The 14777-nt window shown below is 36.3% G+C and overlaps 1 protein-coding gene across 1 annotated transcript; it reads left to right on the top strand.

The window, feature by feature from the left end:
- Nucleotides 1–4117: 4117 nt before the first annotated feature.
- On the top strand, nt 4118–7162 carry LOC107658565 (toll-like receptor 8). Its single transcript, XM_016447153.1, has one exon. It carries the CDS (start codon nt 4118–4120, stop codon nt 7160–7162), a length of 3045 nt encoding a protein of 1014 aa, XP_016302639.1.
- Nucleotides 7163–14777: the final 7615 nt, after the last annotated feature.

The following is a 14777-nucleotide window of genomic DNA, read 5'->3' as shown; positions in this document are numbered from 1 at the left end:
TCCAATCTGACTTTCTCATAGAAAGTGCAATTTCCTCTCATCACCATTGGGATGCTGTTTGGGAAGCCACCCTCAGGTACATCAGTGGGGGAGCACAGCACAGAGGTGGTGAGATCATACGTCTGCAGCCGTGCCTGAGGAAAACAATAAAGGGTGAATGAGTGGCAGCACTGTGATACTAAATTGCATCCAAATTGTAACTGCAGTTTCAGATACAGCAGGGGTTTTGTTGGAAAGGCTGCAATTCATTTGAAAGCCAACAGTAAAAGATTTGGGGTTTTCTATTTGTGTGTGTGTGTGTGTGTGTGTGTGTGTGTATAAAATAAATGTATATGTTATTTTTAATTATTTAAATTATTCATATATTTGCATTGCAGTAATGCAGAAATTAACTGAGGAGAAATGTGATTAAATGTTATTAAAATAATGTCCCAATTAAAAAAAAATTACTAATGGTACTAAAATAGGCTTAATTTTCACTAAACAAAATATAATTTTATAAAAGATAACTTACTTTTTCTTTTGATTTTAGGTTGAAATATGACCCAGACATTTTGTGAGATTCTCCCATCCATACCATAATGAAAATCTAAATGAACACTCAAGTTTAAAAACAAGAGAAACGAATCATTATAAATAATAGTCAGCACCAGTCATCAATCAATTTTATTCATCATCATATGCTATCTGGAAACCCAATCACACACAATATAAAAGCAAAGTTCTAATCAAAGCACCAATACTATTGAATTGCAGTCCATTATTCCTCAAGAGCTTGAAGCTCATCCTCACAGCTCAAACATTACGCCCCCCCGGCAGAATTCAACACCCCCTCAGGCTCAGATACCCCACAGGATCATGAAGGGTGGAAAAGGTGAAAAAAGTGCAGGATGCGACCTGGAAATCATTGTCAAGATTGTATTTATTGTGACTCCTTACTAACATTGTTAAGTGTAAGGATTTGCTCATATGTTGAAGGAAGTAGTAGCAGCAGCACATCTCATGAGGTTTGATTATGTCTCAGGCCAGGCATGAGCGCTTCTCTTACACAGTCTTGTGCAATCAGAAAGAGTTTCTAGAAAACAAAGTCCAAACACTTTGATCTCAAACTTAAGAGGTCCACCACACATAAAAATAACAGCTAAACACCAGCACTGACACAATGCACGTCAAACAACAAATTACAGAGTAAAACACGCCTAGATAATGAACCGTGCCTTGTTCATCTCCATACCTCATCCCTACTGATCAGAAATACCAAACTGACTGTGGCATGGATACAACACATTTAAAATTAATAATGGGCTGATCTGTATGTGTAACACGTAGCAGCGGTTGGAAAGCAATGCATGAAAGCTGCCCCCAGGTGCTGAGCAGAATATGAGCACTGGCACCTCTGCGGGTTCACACAAAGTGCTATGCATCTAATTGCTGGAGTGTCCACTCACAGTCGCCGTGTTTCTCCATGGCATACTAATGCACTCTCGGCTCCGCAAGCGATGAGTGCCAGTCTGGCCTTGTGGCCTCATGGTGTCTGTAGTGCTGATTAGCGGGGATTTTAGCCATTGCTGGAGAGCTGTGCAAACAGGACAAACAGACTCCTGAGTGTTTGCAGATCAGGTTATTGTTTAGATCTGCCGGCAATGGTCACAATGTTACTGTTTCAACTGAAGATGGTAGATCTGATGTATTGGATCAAGTAGGATTAGAAGATTGAGAAAGGATTGATATTGAGTTGAGTGTTTACTATTCTTAATTTTATATTTTGGTTTGGTTCAGTCGCACAATATGGCTGCCTATTTTTCCTTTGTAAACATTTTCTGCAAGTTGTTGTAACATATAATATCGTTGAAGATAATAAACACAATGATGAAGCTTCACCATCTTACTATAAAAAGTGTCTTTCTCCATTCAAAAAACAGCCATATCCAAGTAAAATTCTTTCCATGGAAGATATGAAAGATGTCTCATTGTTTTTGCCCATACAATGAAAGTCAGTGGGGTCCAAAACAACAATGTAAATGATGAAGGTCAGTAGAATTGTCATTTTTTTGGGTGAACTATCCCTTTACGGCACACAGATTAAATTCATGCATCAATTTTGTTTAATCTGAAGGGAAATAAGGAAGCATTCTGAAGCTTGAAAGGGGAAACAACAGTCGGTTAAAAAAAGAATCCATATGACACATATTGCTTAACCTCTTGAAAAAGATAGCCTTTCTCTTCAACTGACTGCTCTGGTAAGTACACTTTCTGATCTGTTATACAATTACACAACCGTTCAAAAGTTTGGGATCAGTCAGTTTGTTTTAATTAAATACATTTTTTCCAGTAAGGCACAATCAATTTATCAAAAGTGACAATACACTAAACAAAAGAACAAATGTCAGTTTTAATCATACTAGTCAAAGCTATGATTGCCTATGTTCCCTAAAATAGAAGTTGCAATTGCTTAATTTCAAGTTCAACAACAGATCTATATTTAAAGCAGCACTATATAACTTTTTCTGTGTTCAAAATTTGCTAAATGTATATAATGAGCGAGTACATCACGAATTCATCTTCCAAACAGCGTTTTTGTCTTATTCCGAATCACTACGGTACACTTATAATAAGTACTTATATTTGGACTATTGTAGCCTGGTCGGGTCGTCACCGCTGCGGAGTAACACATACCTGCGTGAATCGCCATAGACATAAACTTAGAGAAGTAGCTCCGGTTGGAATGTTCTTCCGCGGGATGTGTGCAGTTCTGTTTATTAACCGCTAGAGCGCCAGACAACGTAATGCTGCTTTAAAGACTTGACTGCTATGTCAGTTTTTACATTTTCATGGATATGTCGTGAATCTCATGAGAACATGTTTCTGATCTGTTATACAACTACACAACCGTTCAAAAGTTTGGGATCAGTCAGTTTGTTTTAATTAAATACATTTTTTTTCCAGTAAGGCACAATAAATTTATCAAAAGTGACAATAAAGAGTGAAGACATTTATAATGATGCAAAAGATTTCTATTTCAAATAAATGCTGTTCTTTAGATCTTTCTAGTTATCAAAGAATCCAAGATTTCCATAAAATATTAAGCAGTAAACTGTTTTAAATATTGATAATAATTATAAATGTTTTTGAGCAGCAAATCAGCATATTAGAATGATTTCTGAAGGATCATGTGACACTGGAAACACTGCTGAACATTCAGCATTGCATCACAGGAATAAATACATTTAAAATATATATCAAAATAGTAAAAAGTTATTTTAAACTATAAAAATGTTTCACAATATTTCTGTTTTTGCTGTTTTTCATCAAATAAATGCAGCCTTGGTGAGCATAAATATAATGATGTTGAATCAACAATAAACTGACTTTGACTGGTTTCTACTGTCCTCTTGCATTATATCAGCACACGTTTTTCCTGTTTAACACTGTAAAGCTGCTTTGACACAATCTTTATTGTATAAAGCACTATATAAATAAAGGTGACTTGACTTGATACTTCTTTCAAAACTCTCAGTGCAGTTCTCCTGGCCTCCCTCTCCTTTTCATGACATTACTGGTACTCAGTCAGTCTCACTTCCACTGTAACTTTACTTCTAACTTCAACTGTTCTCGGAGCAGCCTCAACTCTGATTGGTTCTGTTCACTAGCTGGGGTGGGACCTGCAATTTTATTGGATCCCTCTCCTTTTTGTAGCAGACTGAGCAGAAATAATTAATAACCATCAGACTAAAGCATTATTATGGAGGGAAGAGAGAAAATATTTGGAAAGCATTTTAAACTAAATTGCTTTTTTTTTAGGTTTTCATTAAACTCTCAGGCATACAAGCTGACTTTGTAATAGGCCTACTAAAATTATTCATATAAGTAGGGGAATAAATAGCATAACTACTGGATTTAGTGGGCCCCCTGGGCAGAGGGGGACCTATAATTATCACCCCCTTTCACCGGCCCTGCTTGGCTGCCAGGTTACATCCATGTCGTGCAAACCATTCTTGTTATATTTACAATGGCTGGATTTTATCTGGACATACCTTGAATACCCAATTTGGACAACTTCAGAAAGTATCTAATAATACATTCTCTTATTCACAGGAGTCCCCACAATCTTAAGAAAATGATACTTGTGTTTATTTTGATATGTACTCTCCACTCATCTCAAGGCCTCAACTGGGCTTGGCGAAAGCTTCCATGTGATGTGACACTGTCCAACAGCTCCGTCGCCTTGGACTGTTCGGGAAGATCTTTGAAACAAATTCCGAAAAACCTGATCTGGAATACAACTGAACTAGACTTTGCAGATAATAAAATAAGATACCTCCCAAAGGATGCCTTCTGGAATCTGACTAATGTTACATGCATAAACCTCAGAAAGAATCAGATTGAAAAATGCCTTGAAAAAGATCATGGGATTTTTTCAAAATTGGCTAAACTGAAGAATTTGCTACTCGATGATAATATGATTACAGCATTTCCAAGAGACCTCCCTCCTGGACTGCAAAGGCTGAGCCTCAATTCCAACCGTATCAAGACAATTGGACCATCAGATTTTGCTGGAACAAAGAAACTCAAAGTTTTGTCATTAAACAGGAACTGCTATCATAATGTCAATATAGAACTGACAATTCACAATGAAACATTTCAACAATTAAATCTAACTGAGCTAGAACTGTCCAAAAATGGACTAAAAAAAATACCATCTGCTTTACCCAGATCCCTCCGCAAACTTTCACTTCTCCTAAATAGGATTGACTGTGTTCATGCCTCTGACCTGAACAGCCTAACAAACCTGAGAGTTCTTGATTTATCTGGAAACTGCCCTTTTTGTTTCACCGCTCCATTCCCATGCACTACCTGTCAGACAAATAATAACGCTCTACAGATTCATCCAAATGCTTTTAGTGAACTATCCAAACTACAAGACCTACGACTGTCTGGAAATTCTTTACAAACGATCAACACATCATGGTTCCGGAACCTTACTATGTTAAAGTATTTGTATCTTTCCTTCAACTCATTGATAAGTGAATTTGAAAGAGGACAATTCTTCAGTGTCCTACCGCAATTGGAAGTTGTAGATTTCTCATACAATAATCCGTCTCAAACATTTTACCCAAGATTGAAACTCTCGAAAGGTTTTGCTAGTTTGGAATCACTACAAACACTTCACCTAGAAGGCTATATTTTCCATAATCTTTGTGAGGAAGATCTCCAACCTCTCTTTGGTTTGAGAAACCTATCCGTTCTAAACTTGGGAGTCAACTTTCTCCAACATGTCAATCTATCAGTGTTCAAGAACTTTCACAACCTCTCTTTGATTTCATTGATTGACAACAGACTAACATTCACAAGTCCTATTTGGAGACAGGAGTGCAGAAGTGATGTTCTTTCTGATGACAATGAAGGAGACCGCCGTGAAGGCCCCTACATTCACACAAATGAACAGTTCCGCCATTATCCTCCATTTACCAAAGCCGAATGTCTGGCAACAGGACCAGTTTTGGACCTCAGCAGGAACAACATTTACCATATCAATCCAAATTTCTTCACAGGAGCAGAGAACATAACTTGCCTCAATCTTTCCTCCAACTTCATTGCTTCCTATTTCAATGGTACAGAGTTTACTCACTTTCCCAAGCTAAAGTACCTAGATTTGTCTCACAACAGAGTCTACATGTGTTTGGATTCTGCTTTAAATGAACTGAAAGAATTAGAAGTTTTGGATTTAAGTCACAACAAACATTACTTTGAGGTGGCGGGTGTCAGGAACAGTCTGACGTTTCTGGAAAACCTTCAGTTCCTCAAAGTGCTCAATCTCAGTTGGAATGAGATTAATTCGCTAACCAACAAGACTCTGAAGAGCGACTCGCTGAAGGAACTGCAGTTTCAAGCCAATCGACTGGATATAATGTGGAAGAAGGACCGTGGATTCAAAGGTCTTTTTAAGTCTCTCTTAAACCTAACTCACCTTGATATATCACTTAACAAGCTTAATGAAATACCAGATGATATATTCAGCTTTTTTCCAAAGACAATAAAATATCTTAGCATGAGCAGGAACACACTTGCAGATTTTGAGTGGGAACAGCTCAAATATTTACCCCAGTTAGAGACTCTGGATCTAAGTAAGAACAAACTCAGTAAAGCCACTAGAAAACTATCAAAATATACAAGTTCGTTGAAGGTCTTAGACTTGAGCCATAATCTGATCTTCAAGTTGCATCACAGCTTTCTCAAAGATGTCAAAAGCCTGCTGATCCTCAGTCTTGCTTTCAACCGCTTGCAGCACATCAGCGACGCATCCTTCCAGACAGGTAGCGATCACTACCTACGCATACTAAACCTGCATAGAAACCCTATCCACTGCACCTGTGACCTTCTGGACTTCATTCTCTGGTTAGAGAAAAGTGAGACAGTCCTTCCTCATCTAGCAACGGACGTTTTGTGTGACCTTCCGGAATCCAAAAGGGGACATCCAATGGTCAGTCTGGACTTTAAAAACGCCTGCATCAACAACAGTATTGCTCAAATCCTATATGTACTCACCTCATCCATCATCACTGTCATGATGTCTACAACGATCATGATACATGTGTTCTACTGGGACATATCATACATTTATAGTTTCTGGAGAGCCAAAATAAGAAGTTATTACTTGAAGACGAATGACTGCACTTATGATGCCTTTGTAATGTATGACACCAATGATCCGATGGTGGCAGAATGGGTACTGAACCACTTGTGTTTTGAACTGGAAGATAGAGGAAGACGAGTTCGTCCACTCTGTCTGGCGGAAAGAGATTGGACTCCTGGTATACCGATCATGGATAACCTGAACAAGAGTGTAAACCAGAGTAGGAAGACGATATTTGTGCTGACGGAGGGATTTGTTCACAGTGGGATTTTCATGATGGCAGCTTTCCTAGCACAACAAAGGCTGCTGGAAGAGGGCGTGGATGTGATGGTGCTGGTCTTGTTGGAACCCGTTCTTCGGCAGTCGAGAATCCTAAACTTGCGGCGCTGCCTGTGTGCACATAGTGTGCTGGAGTGGCCCAGGAACCCAGCGGCAGAAGGCTTTTTCTGGCAGAGTCTGAGAAACGCAGTCAGGTTTGAGAGTCAAGGTGTGCAAAGTAAAATGTTTACAAATTACTTCAGTGGATGATAAACTGGTACAAAATGAGTAGTTTCGGTTGAAACACTCCTGCTGTTGAGATGCTTTCTTGGATTCCTTCTCCTGAACTGTTTGTGATAACAGTGTTGAGGAACTTTTTACATTTATTTGTATTTGTAAATGTATTGTTTAAAATTGGTACATTATTAAAGTAAAGAGTTAAGTCAAAAATCTATATAGGCTAATGCATTTTTAAGGAAAGTAATTTAAGTTATTTTTGTGTTATTTTTTCTGCTGCCTAAAACACTTTTTTCAGAGCAGAAATAGGATTGAAAGTTTTCTGCCATCAGTATGAGACACACTCTCTAGAACTACATTAGCCATCTTAAATATATAGCTATTTTTATCTACATGGGGGACATTGTATTGTACACTAATGTAACACTCATTTCCACGTTAGTTTTTATCCCATGAAACCAAAGTGCAATGAGTTTTTCACCATTCTGTCTGTAAAGTAATCCCCACCAATGCAGTCACTTCCCTCTTAAACTAATTTTATCAACAACTTCCCATTAGTCTCAGTTATGGTGAGTCACTTTTGTACAGAACATACTCTGATGTACTTTATCACTCCAGAGAGGGATACAGCGTGGTGACAGATTTTTATCAGTGCCTTTTGTGGACTCACATAGTTATGATACACAAAAATACAGTTACTCCAGCTCTCTACGTCCTTCCCTTTTTCATCTTTTATTCATCATGAACCCAGTGATGAAAAATTCATGACTCCAGGCAATGAAATGAATGCAAAATGAAAACTGTGGGCGTACTGTGGGCGTATAAAAAAAGGGTGAGAGAAAGAATGTCTCTATCTAGGGTGACGCTGGCACAAGGTGCGGATCACGGCGAGGGCAGTGGGTTCTGAAGAACAACTCTCTGCTGACTCTTTCTATGTTAATAAAGTAGATGAACTTCTGATGGACCCGTTTCATTTCTAGCATTACGAGAACCTGGGCAACTACACTGTGTGCTTGCTGAATAATATTGTAGCTTAATATGAGCTTAACTAACTAAACATCACTCCTCTACTGAAGGCCAACCATGAGAAACAAAGCAAAAATAATATGCTTTACAACTTAGAACCCAAAGTGCATCGCATGGAATACCATTACTTTCATGAATAAATTAAGTAAACCTAGAGTTCCTTAAATGTTACTACAAAAAATTATCAATAGTAAAGGCAAGGGGAAACAAAGTGTACAGTGAAAAAATGGTGTAGAAACAATTTTCACTCAGAAATTACTATTAAAGGCACAATATGTAAGATTTTTTTATTAAAATATCCAAAAACCACTAGAACAGAGTTATACAATTTGCTGACTTGTGTACTTATACTATCCCAAATGTTTCGAAGAATGTTTAAATCCAGAGAAATAAGCAATTTTAACTAGGCACACGGACCGTGTCCATAGTGTCATTGTGTCGCCTGCCAATGACGTCATAACCCCTCGATTTCTGGTTTTGTTTTGTAGAAAACATGGAAACACCAAAGACGCTTTAATATGTTGTGTGTTTTAATAGACCGGTGACGACCGCATTCTAACATAGCATTATAACAGAACTTTCAAATGTATCTATGATAAAACAGCGCTGCTTTGTTTTCCCCACATACGCACGACCGGAAGGAGCGGAAGCGGTCGACTGTGGCATAATAAAAGCTCCGCTGCTTTCGAGCCTTGTGTGTCGCGCTCGTTCAGCGGCCTCGTTTCGCTTCGACGGCTTTCAGCCTCACCCTGCTTTATTCTACTACGTTAATAAAGCATTAGCTCATCCATGAACATGATTTCTGCCCGAGTCCCGTCGGATTGCATCGGCTTTGGGGATGAAGACGACAACTCCCATGATTCCACACTCAGTCACGGCGTCATCAAATTACGCCTTTGTCTATTTGTTTATTTTGAATACGCGCCCTCTAGTGGTGAACATATTGTGCCTTTAAATTTCACAAACAATTACATAAGAAGTGGCCAGTAATGCATTGAATCATAATAACATTTGAATAAACCACATTCAATTTGTAAATGAAAATGTTCATTTAATGTGATATGGCCTAGGCTATATCTAGACACACTGAAATTCTGAGTTTTCAATAGCATGCTGCCGTACTAGGCCAACTCATACAATTTAGTATGAAATATGTAACACCAACAAAGCAATATAGCATACTAATGTTTAAAACGTATTGTAAAACGTATACTGCATACTGTTAATAAACCAACACTTAACAGTATGCAGTACGCTAGCATTCGATTTCGAACATAACCATTGTTTGTTGCCTGTGCTTACCTTGTCTCACTGTGGTGGATGGGCCTGTATGTACACACAAAGGTCGTCTGAAGAAATGAGGCTGATGGAGGACAGATCCGTTCTAGGCATGTCATGATAGGCCTACATGTAGCCTTTAGAGACGGTTGGTCTTCAGTGATGCCAAGCAGGCAAGTGTACCTCGCATGGGGTTGTTTCAAAGGGCGGAAATACTGCAGTATTGATTTGGACATGCCTGGATATACTCCTTTGCTCAAGCTTACAAATTAATTGTCACATTTTGCATGTGACTCAGATTTCGATATGCTGAACTCACGCCAATTTAGAAAACTGACGCGAACCTGACAACAGCGTTATCGCAAAGTAAAAAGTCATTTTGTTTTTCAAATACTCAATAGACGACCGCAGCTATGAATAATGCTCATAATTTTAAATTTTTAGTTTTAAATAGTTTTAAATATAAAGCAGCCGGTGCCAAACGGGTATTTATAACGAAATAACATTTATTTCCATAACATAACTACAAACAGGCTTCACACGATGAAATCACCATTTTAAAATAAATTATTCGTAATAACCTTTTGTTTTTTTTGAGATCTTGAGGTGATGTTTTTATATGTCTGTTATGTATTAATTTTTAAACACTAAATAAACTTTTAAAATTAATACATAACTATATTAGAATGTTTATTTACTTTTTTTACTATATATATATAATATCTGTACAGGCTACAGACCATGTAAGTCAACACGTCAAACGGTGATGTTGCTATTTTATAAAATAAAAAATAAAAATAAAAACGTTTTTTAGATCTTAAGATAAGAAGTTTTTATATTTCTCTGGGTAAAATTTTAAGTACTAAAAAACCTTCAGAAATTATTTATATTTATGTAACTATATTATAATGTTTTTCATTTGTATAACTTTTTTGCTATTTATGTATTATAAATATGTACAGGCTACAAACCATGTAAGTCAACCTTCACATGATGACATCATCGCTATTTTAAAATAAAATCAATCATAAGATCTTTTGAGATCTTAAGATAATATATTTTATATGTCTTTTATGTAAAAAAATTTTTACAACTTTGGACATTATTTATATTTTCTATATATTATAGTGTTTTTTTTTTTTACATTTTCCTATAAAACTTTAATCATACATTTTTTTATCTATTGTAACAGTTTTAGCTAATATTTTAGAACTTTTTCATAGAATTTTACAAACGCTTCTTAGATAATTGATACATAAATAGATATATGAACGTAAAGAACTTTTTTCTTGTAAAATGTAGCTATTTCATAGAGCTCAAGGGAGGTCTGTGTCTGTGTATTGTCTGCATATGCAGCCGTACAGTACCGAGCCCCAGGGATCGTAGACGTCACACACTCCCTGGAGCTCAGGGCCAGCTGTCAGTATGCAGATGCCGGTCCCACAGGAACCCACACTGGCCCCAGCGGTGGATGCATGGAGCCAACCAGCGCACAGCTTCTGTGTAATGAGACGGGGCCTTTTGCTGACAGTCCACCCCTGAGTGAATACTGTGCCTGACATACAGCCACAAGCGTGATGGTTGTTGTTTGACAACTCCCTCGTCACGAATTCAGAATATTTGCACAAACAAAATGCTCGCACTCTATTCATTACCATTGTTCGTAAGTTGCCAGGACTCCTTCTGCTGGTGCTGTGGAGCTTTGGGGCCCAACGAGACTTGAATGAGCGTGAACCCCACTGTAGTGTGAACATGAGTGTGTGTGTGGTCCTCCTGTTTTTTTTTTAAGGTTGCATTATTAAAGAAAACATGCTAGTGGCTAATTAGCCGTAGTTTGATGCGCCCCCTCTCTTCTCATCACTGAGTTAGCATCTCTCTGGTAAACTGATTGCTTGCGTTGAGTTTCGAGCCGTTTCGCTGACATTGACCCTGCCACAACGCTCCAGATGCCACGCTGAGACGTGACTGGAAAGGCAGAGCAGGAGCGTGGAAGCTCTTTTTCATTTCATTGGTTCATCAGCGGGCCAATGAAATCACAGAACACAGAAACCCCAATGCATGACTAATTTGTTGTGCCTTCACAGCTAATTTTGCCCTATTTTATGTCATTATTGTGTTTAGTTTCTAGTTGATGCTGTGATGTGACATTTAAAAATGTTTGTTTACTTATTAACTTAAGTATTATTCTTCTTGAACATACGGACTTTTAAATTTAATACATGGGTGAATTTCAAAAATTCTGTCAGACCGGCTAATATTTTACCCCAAAATTGAAAAATAAGAAATTATATTTTGCGTAAAAAAAAAAAAAGCCCATTTTAAAGCTAATATTATTTAGAATGTTTTCATTATTGTCAATTAATGTCAAATAATACCCCCAATTTTCATTACCCCATGATAAAACCTCATTCTCATTACTGTAAAAGATATATTATTTGAATTGTAAAATATGCATCATTGAAGTGTGTCTTCGCAGAATAATTAATATGTATTCTAATAAAAGAAAAATCTTTATTTTCCCCCAAAACAGTATTACAGCAGGTTTATTATAGTTAGGGAACTAAAACTAAAACTGAAAATAAAAAGCATTAAAAAAAATTGTTATAAAATAAAATTTAACTGAAATAAAAAATGTTAAATAAAAAAAACATTTCTCATTTTAATTTAGTTTACCTTGATGTACTAAAATAACTAAAAATGAAACTGAAATAAAAAATGAATAATAAACTAAATAGACATATATAACTACTAAAAATGACAAAAACACAACAAAATGAAAATGGAAAATATAAAATTAAAAACTTATTCAAAATATTAATTAAAACAGTATCTCAATGATACTAAAATAATACTGTATTACAGTAATGAGATTTGCCACTGAGAATAATGGGAAAAAGCTGAAAAGTAAAATTTCTGAACATGTTATGGTAAAAAGAATGCATATTTTGCCAATTTGTTTAAGTGTTTTAATCAATTATTAACATTTTTCCATGCTAAGCTGTGAATTGATTTAAACTAAAACTTTAGATTATTTTTCCTATTTAAAGCTGGATTTCTCCATTGGGAGAAAAGTGTTTTCCCATGGATATTGAGGTTCGCAGGAAAATGAGCGTGTTTTAGATATAGCCAATGGCAGTCGACTCTATTATAGATTTAATATAGAGGGCATTCCTGAGAGACACACAAGATTTCTCTCTTTTCTCGCTCTCTTTCTTTCTCTTTGAGTGTTTTGAATATCCTAAGGTGCCATGACCTGAGAAAGTATTAATGGCATCAGTGCCACTTTAAGTGGGTCATTCAGAGGTTCAGACATATGAAATGCTGTCGCATTCTGGGGCAAATCATTGTATCTTTATGATATGAAATGCATTATGAGTGAACCATATAACCGTATATTCAAAACGGATTTTTTTTTTTTGATAGTTCTTAATTGGGTAAAATATTACAGAATATACACTCATTTGATGTGTATAATAATTAGTGGTGTTTTTTAAGGGTAATATTACTTTTTTTATAGATTGTAGATTGTTTTTGCTACAGACATGAATTATTTAAATTGCAAATAAATAAAACAAATAAAATAATTTACAGAAGAAAGGGCACACACAATCAACCGTATTGCATTATTATGTTGATTTATTTTATATGCATTCTTTAACAACAACAAAATGCATTGATGAACTGTCAACATTCATAGAACCTTACAAAGTTCTTTATAGTGGAAAAAGTTCTTTTAAGAACTGTTCACTGGAAGGTTCTTTGGGGAACCAAAAAGTTTCATCTATAACATTGCGGAGAAAACCCCCTTTTTGATCCTTTATTTTTAAGAGTGAATGCCACAGAAGAACCATTTTGGGTTCCCCAAAGAACATTTCAGTGATTATTTCTTAAAATAACCATATTTTTTAGTGTGAACATTTTAAAATTCTGAGGAACCTTTTTCCACTATAAAGAAACTTTTGTGCAATTGAAAGTTTCCATGGATGTTGAAGGTTCTTCAATGAATCATCAATGCTAATAAAGAACCTTTATTTTTAAAGTGCATTCCTGAGTAACTTGTACTGTAGGTTTTGTATTCATAAACACAAAGAAAGTTCATGGAAAACTGTAGAAAGAAGCACTTCACTATGGATTGTCTTTCAGGATGAATACATTTTTGCTAAATGAGAAAATTTCTTTCTTCTCTGCCGGCTAGAAACAGAAAGGGACATGCAGTTGAGAATAAACATGCTTGAAGCGGCTCTAAACACACTTGAAATACTCTGGTAGTGTCTACGGAGAGAAGGAGCACATAACAGTGGCTTCAGATCTTTTGTATTACAGATCAAAATGGGACGCGCTATAGCCTACAGCCTCTTGTAATTATCTCTGACTGAGAGCCAGTAGTGTTTGAGTGGAGAGAGCCAGAGGGCGACAGTGCACGAGTTTACTGAGGAGTGAAGGATCGTCACGCTGCCTTCAGGCTCTATGACGACTTCAATTAGTCAAAACCTTTAAACGTGTAATTCAGCTGATTTATCTGAATCAGATTCTGGGATTGGAACAATACTGAACCACATGCTGTTGTTTCATGTTTGTTTGCTGAATTTTTCAGAAGAGATCTCAACGTCTCAAACTGCTCAGATTTGTGACAAACCCCAAATCTGCAAACAGAAGTCCTATGAACTCCCAACATTTCTCATCAAATTTGCTGATGACCAAATTATCTGAGGTATCCTATCAAACACAGAACATTCTCGGAATCTCTTTTTATCAGGTACTTAATGTTCCAGGAACTTTCTGTTGTTGTTGTTTTTTTTGTAATCATAAATGTTGCACAATGTTTCAGGGAGTTTTTTTGTATATGACAACCTAATAGGAATGCATACAGAACATTCTCTAATGGTTATTTTGAGGTTAATTCTTCCCTTTTTAATTAAAAAATTGATGTAAAAAATTTGAGGTTCATTTGAGGCTTTTCAAAACCTCAAACCATAAACTAGCCTTCCTAGAATGTTGCCAAGAGGGTTTTTTTGTAACAATATAATAAGAATCTTACAGAACAGAATGTTTTCTAATAGTTAAATCTCATGATCAGTCTGCATTTTGCAGATTTAGTTATTCGCCTTAGTGTAATACAGCATTTAATGAAATGTAGAAATTAAGATATATCCTTAATCTATGTATGAAACCATTAAATACCATTATATTTTGTATTAAATATTTCTGAAACTTTGTTTTTCGTAGTGTCATATCAAGGTGCCAAAATATCCGTCCATTAATTTTCAGATTCAGATAGTGAACTTCACTAATGCTGATAGATAGATGGATGGATGGATGGATACTGTATATATATATATATATA

Source organism: Sinocyclocheilus anshuiensis, unplaced genomic scaffold, assembly GCF_001515605.1.
Source record: "Sinocyclocheilus anshuiensis isolate Anshui unplaced genomic scaffold, SAMN03320099.WGS_v1.1 scaffold343, whole genome shotgun sequence".
Lineage (NCBI taxonomy): Eukaryota > Metazoa > Chordata > Actinopteri > Cypriniformes > Cyprinidae > Sinocyclocheilus > Sinocyclocheilus anshuiensis.
The sequence above is the reverse complement of the archived record's forward strand: the minus strand, read 5'-3'. Positions and strand labels throughout refer to the sequence as shown.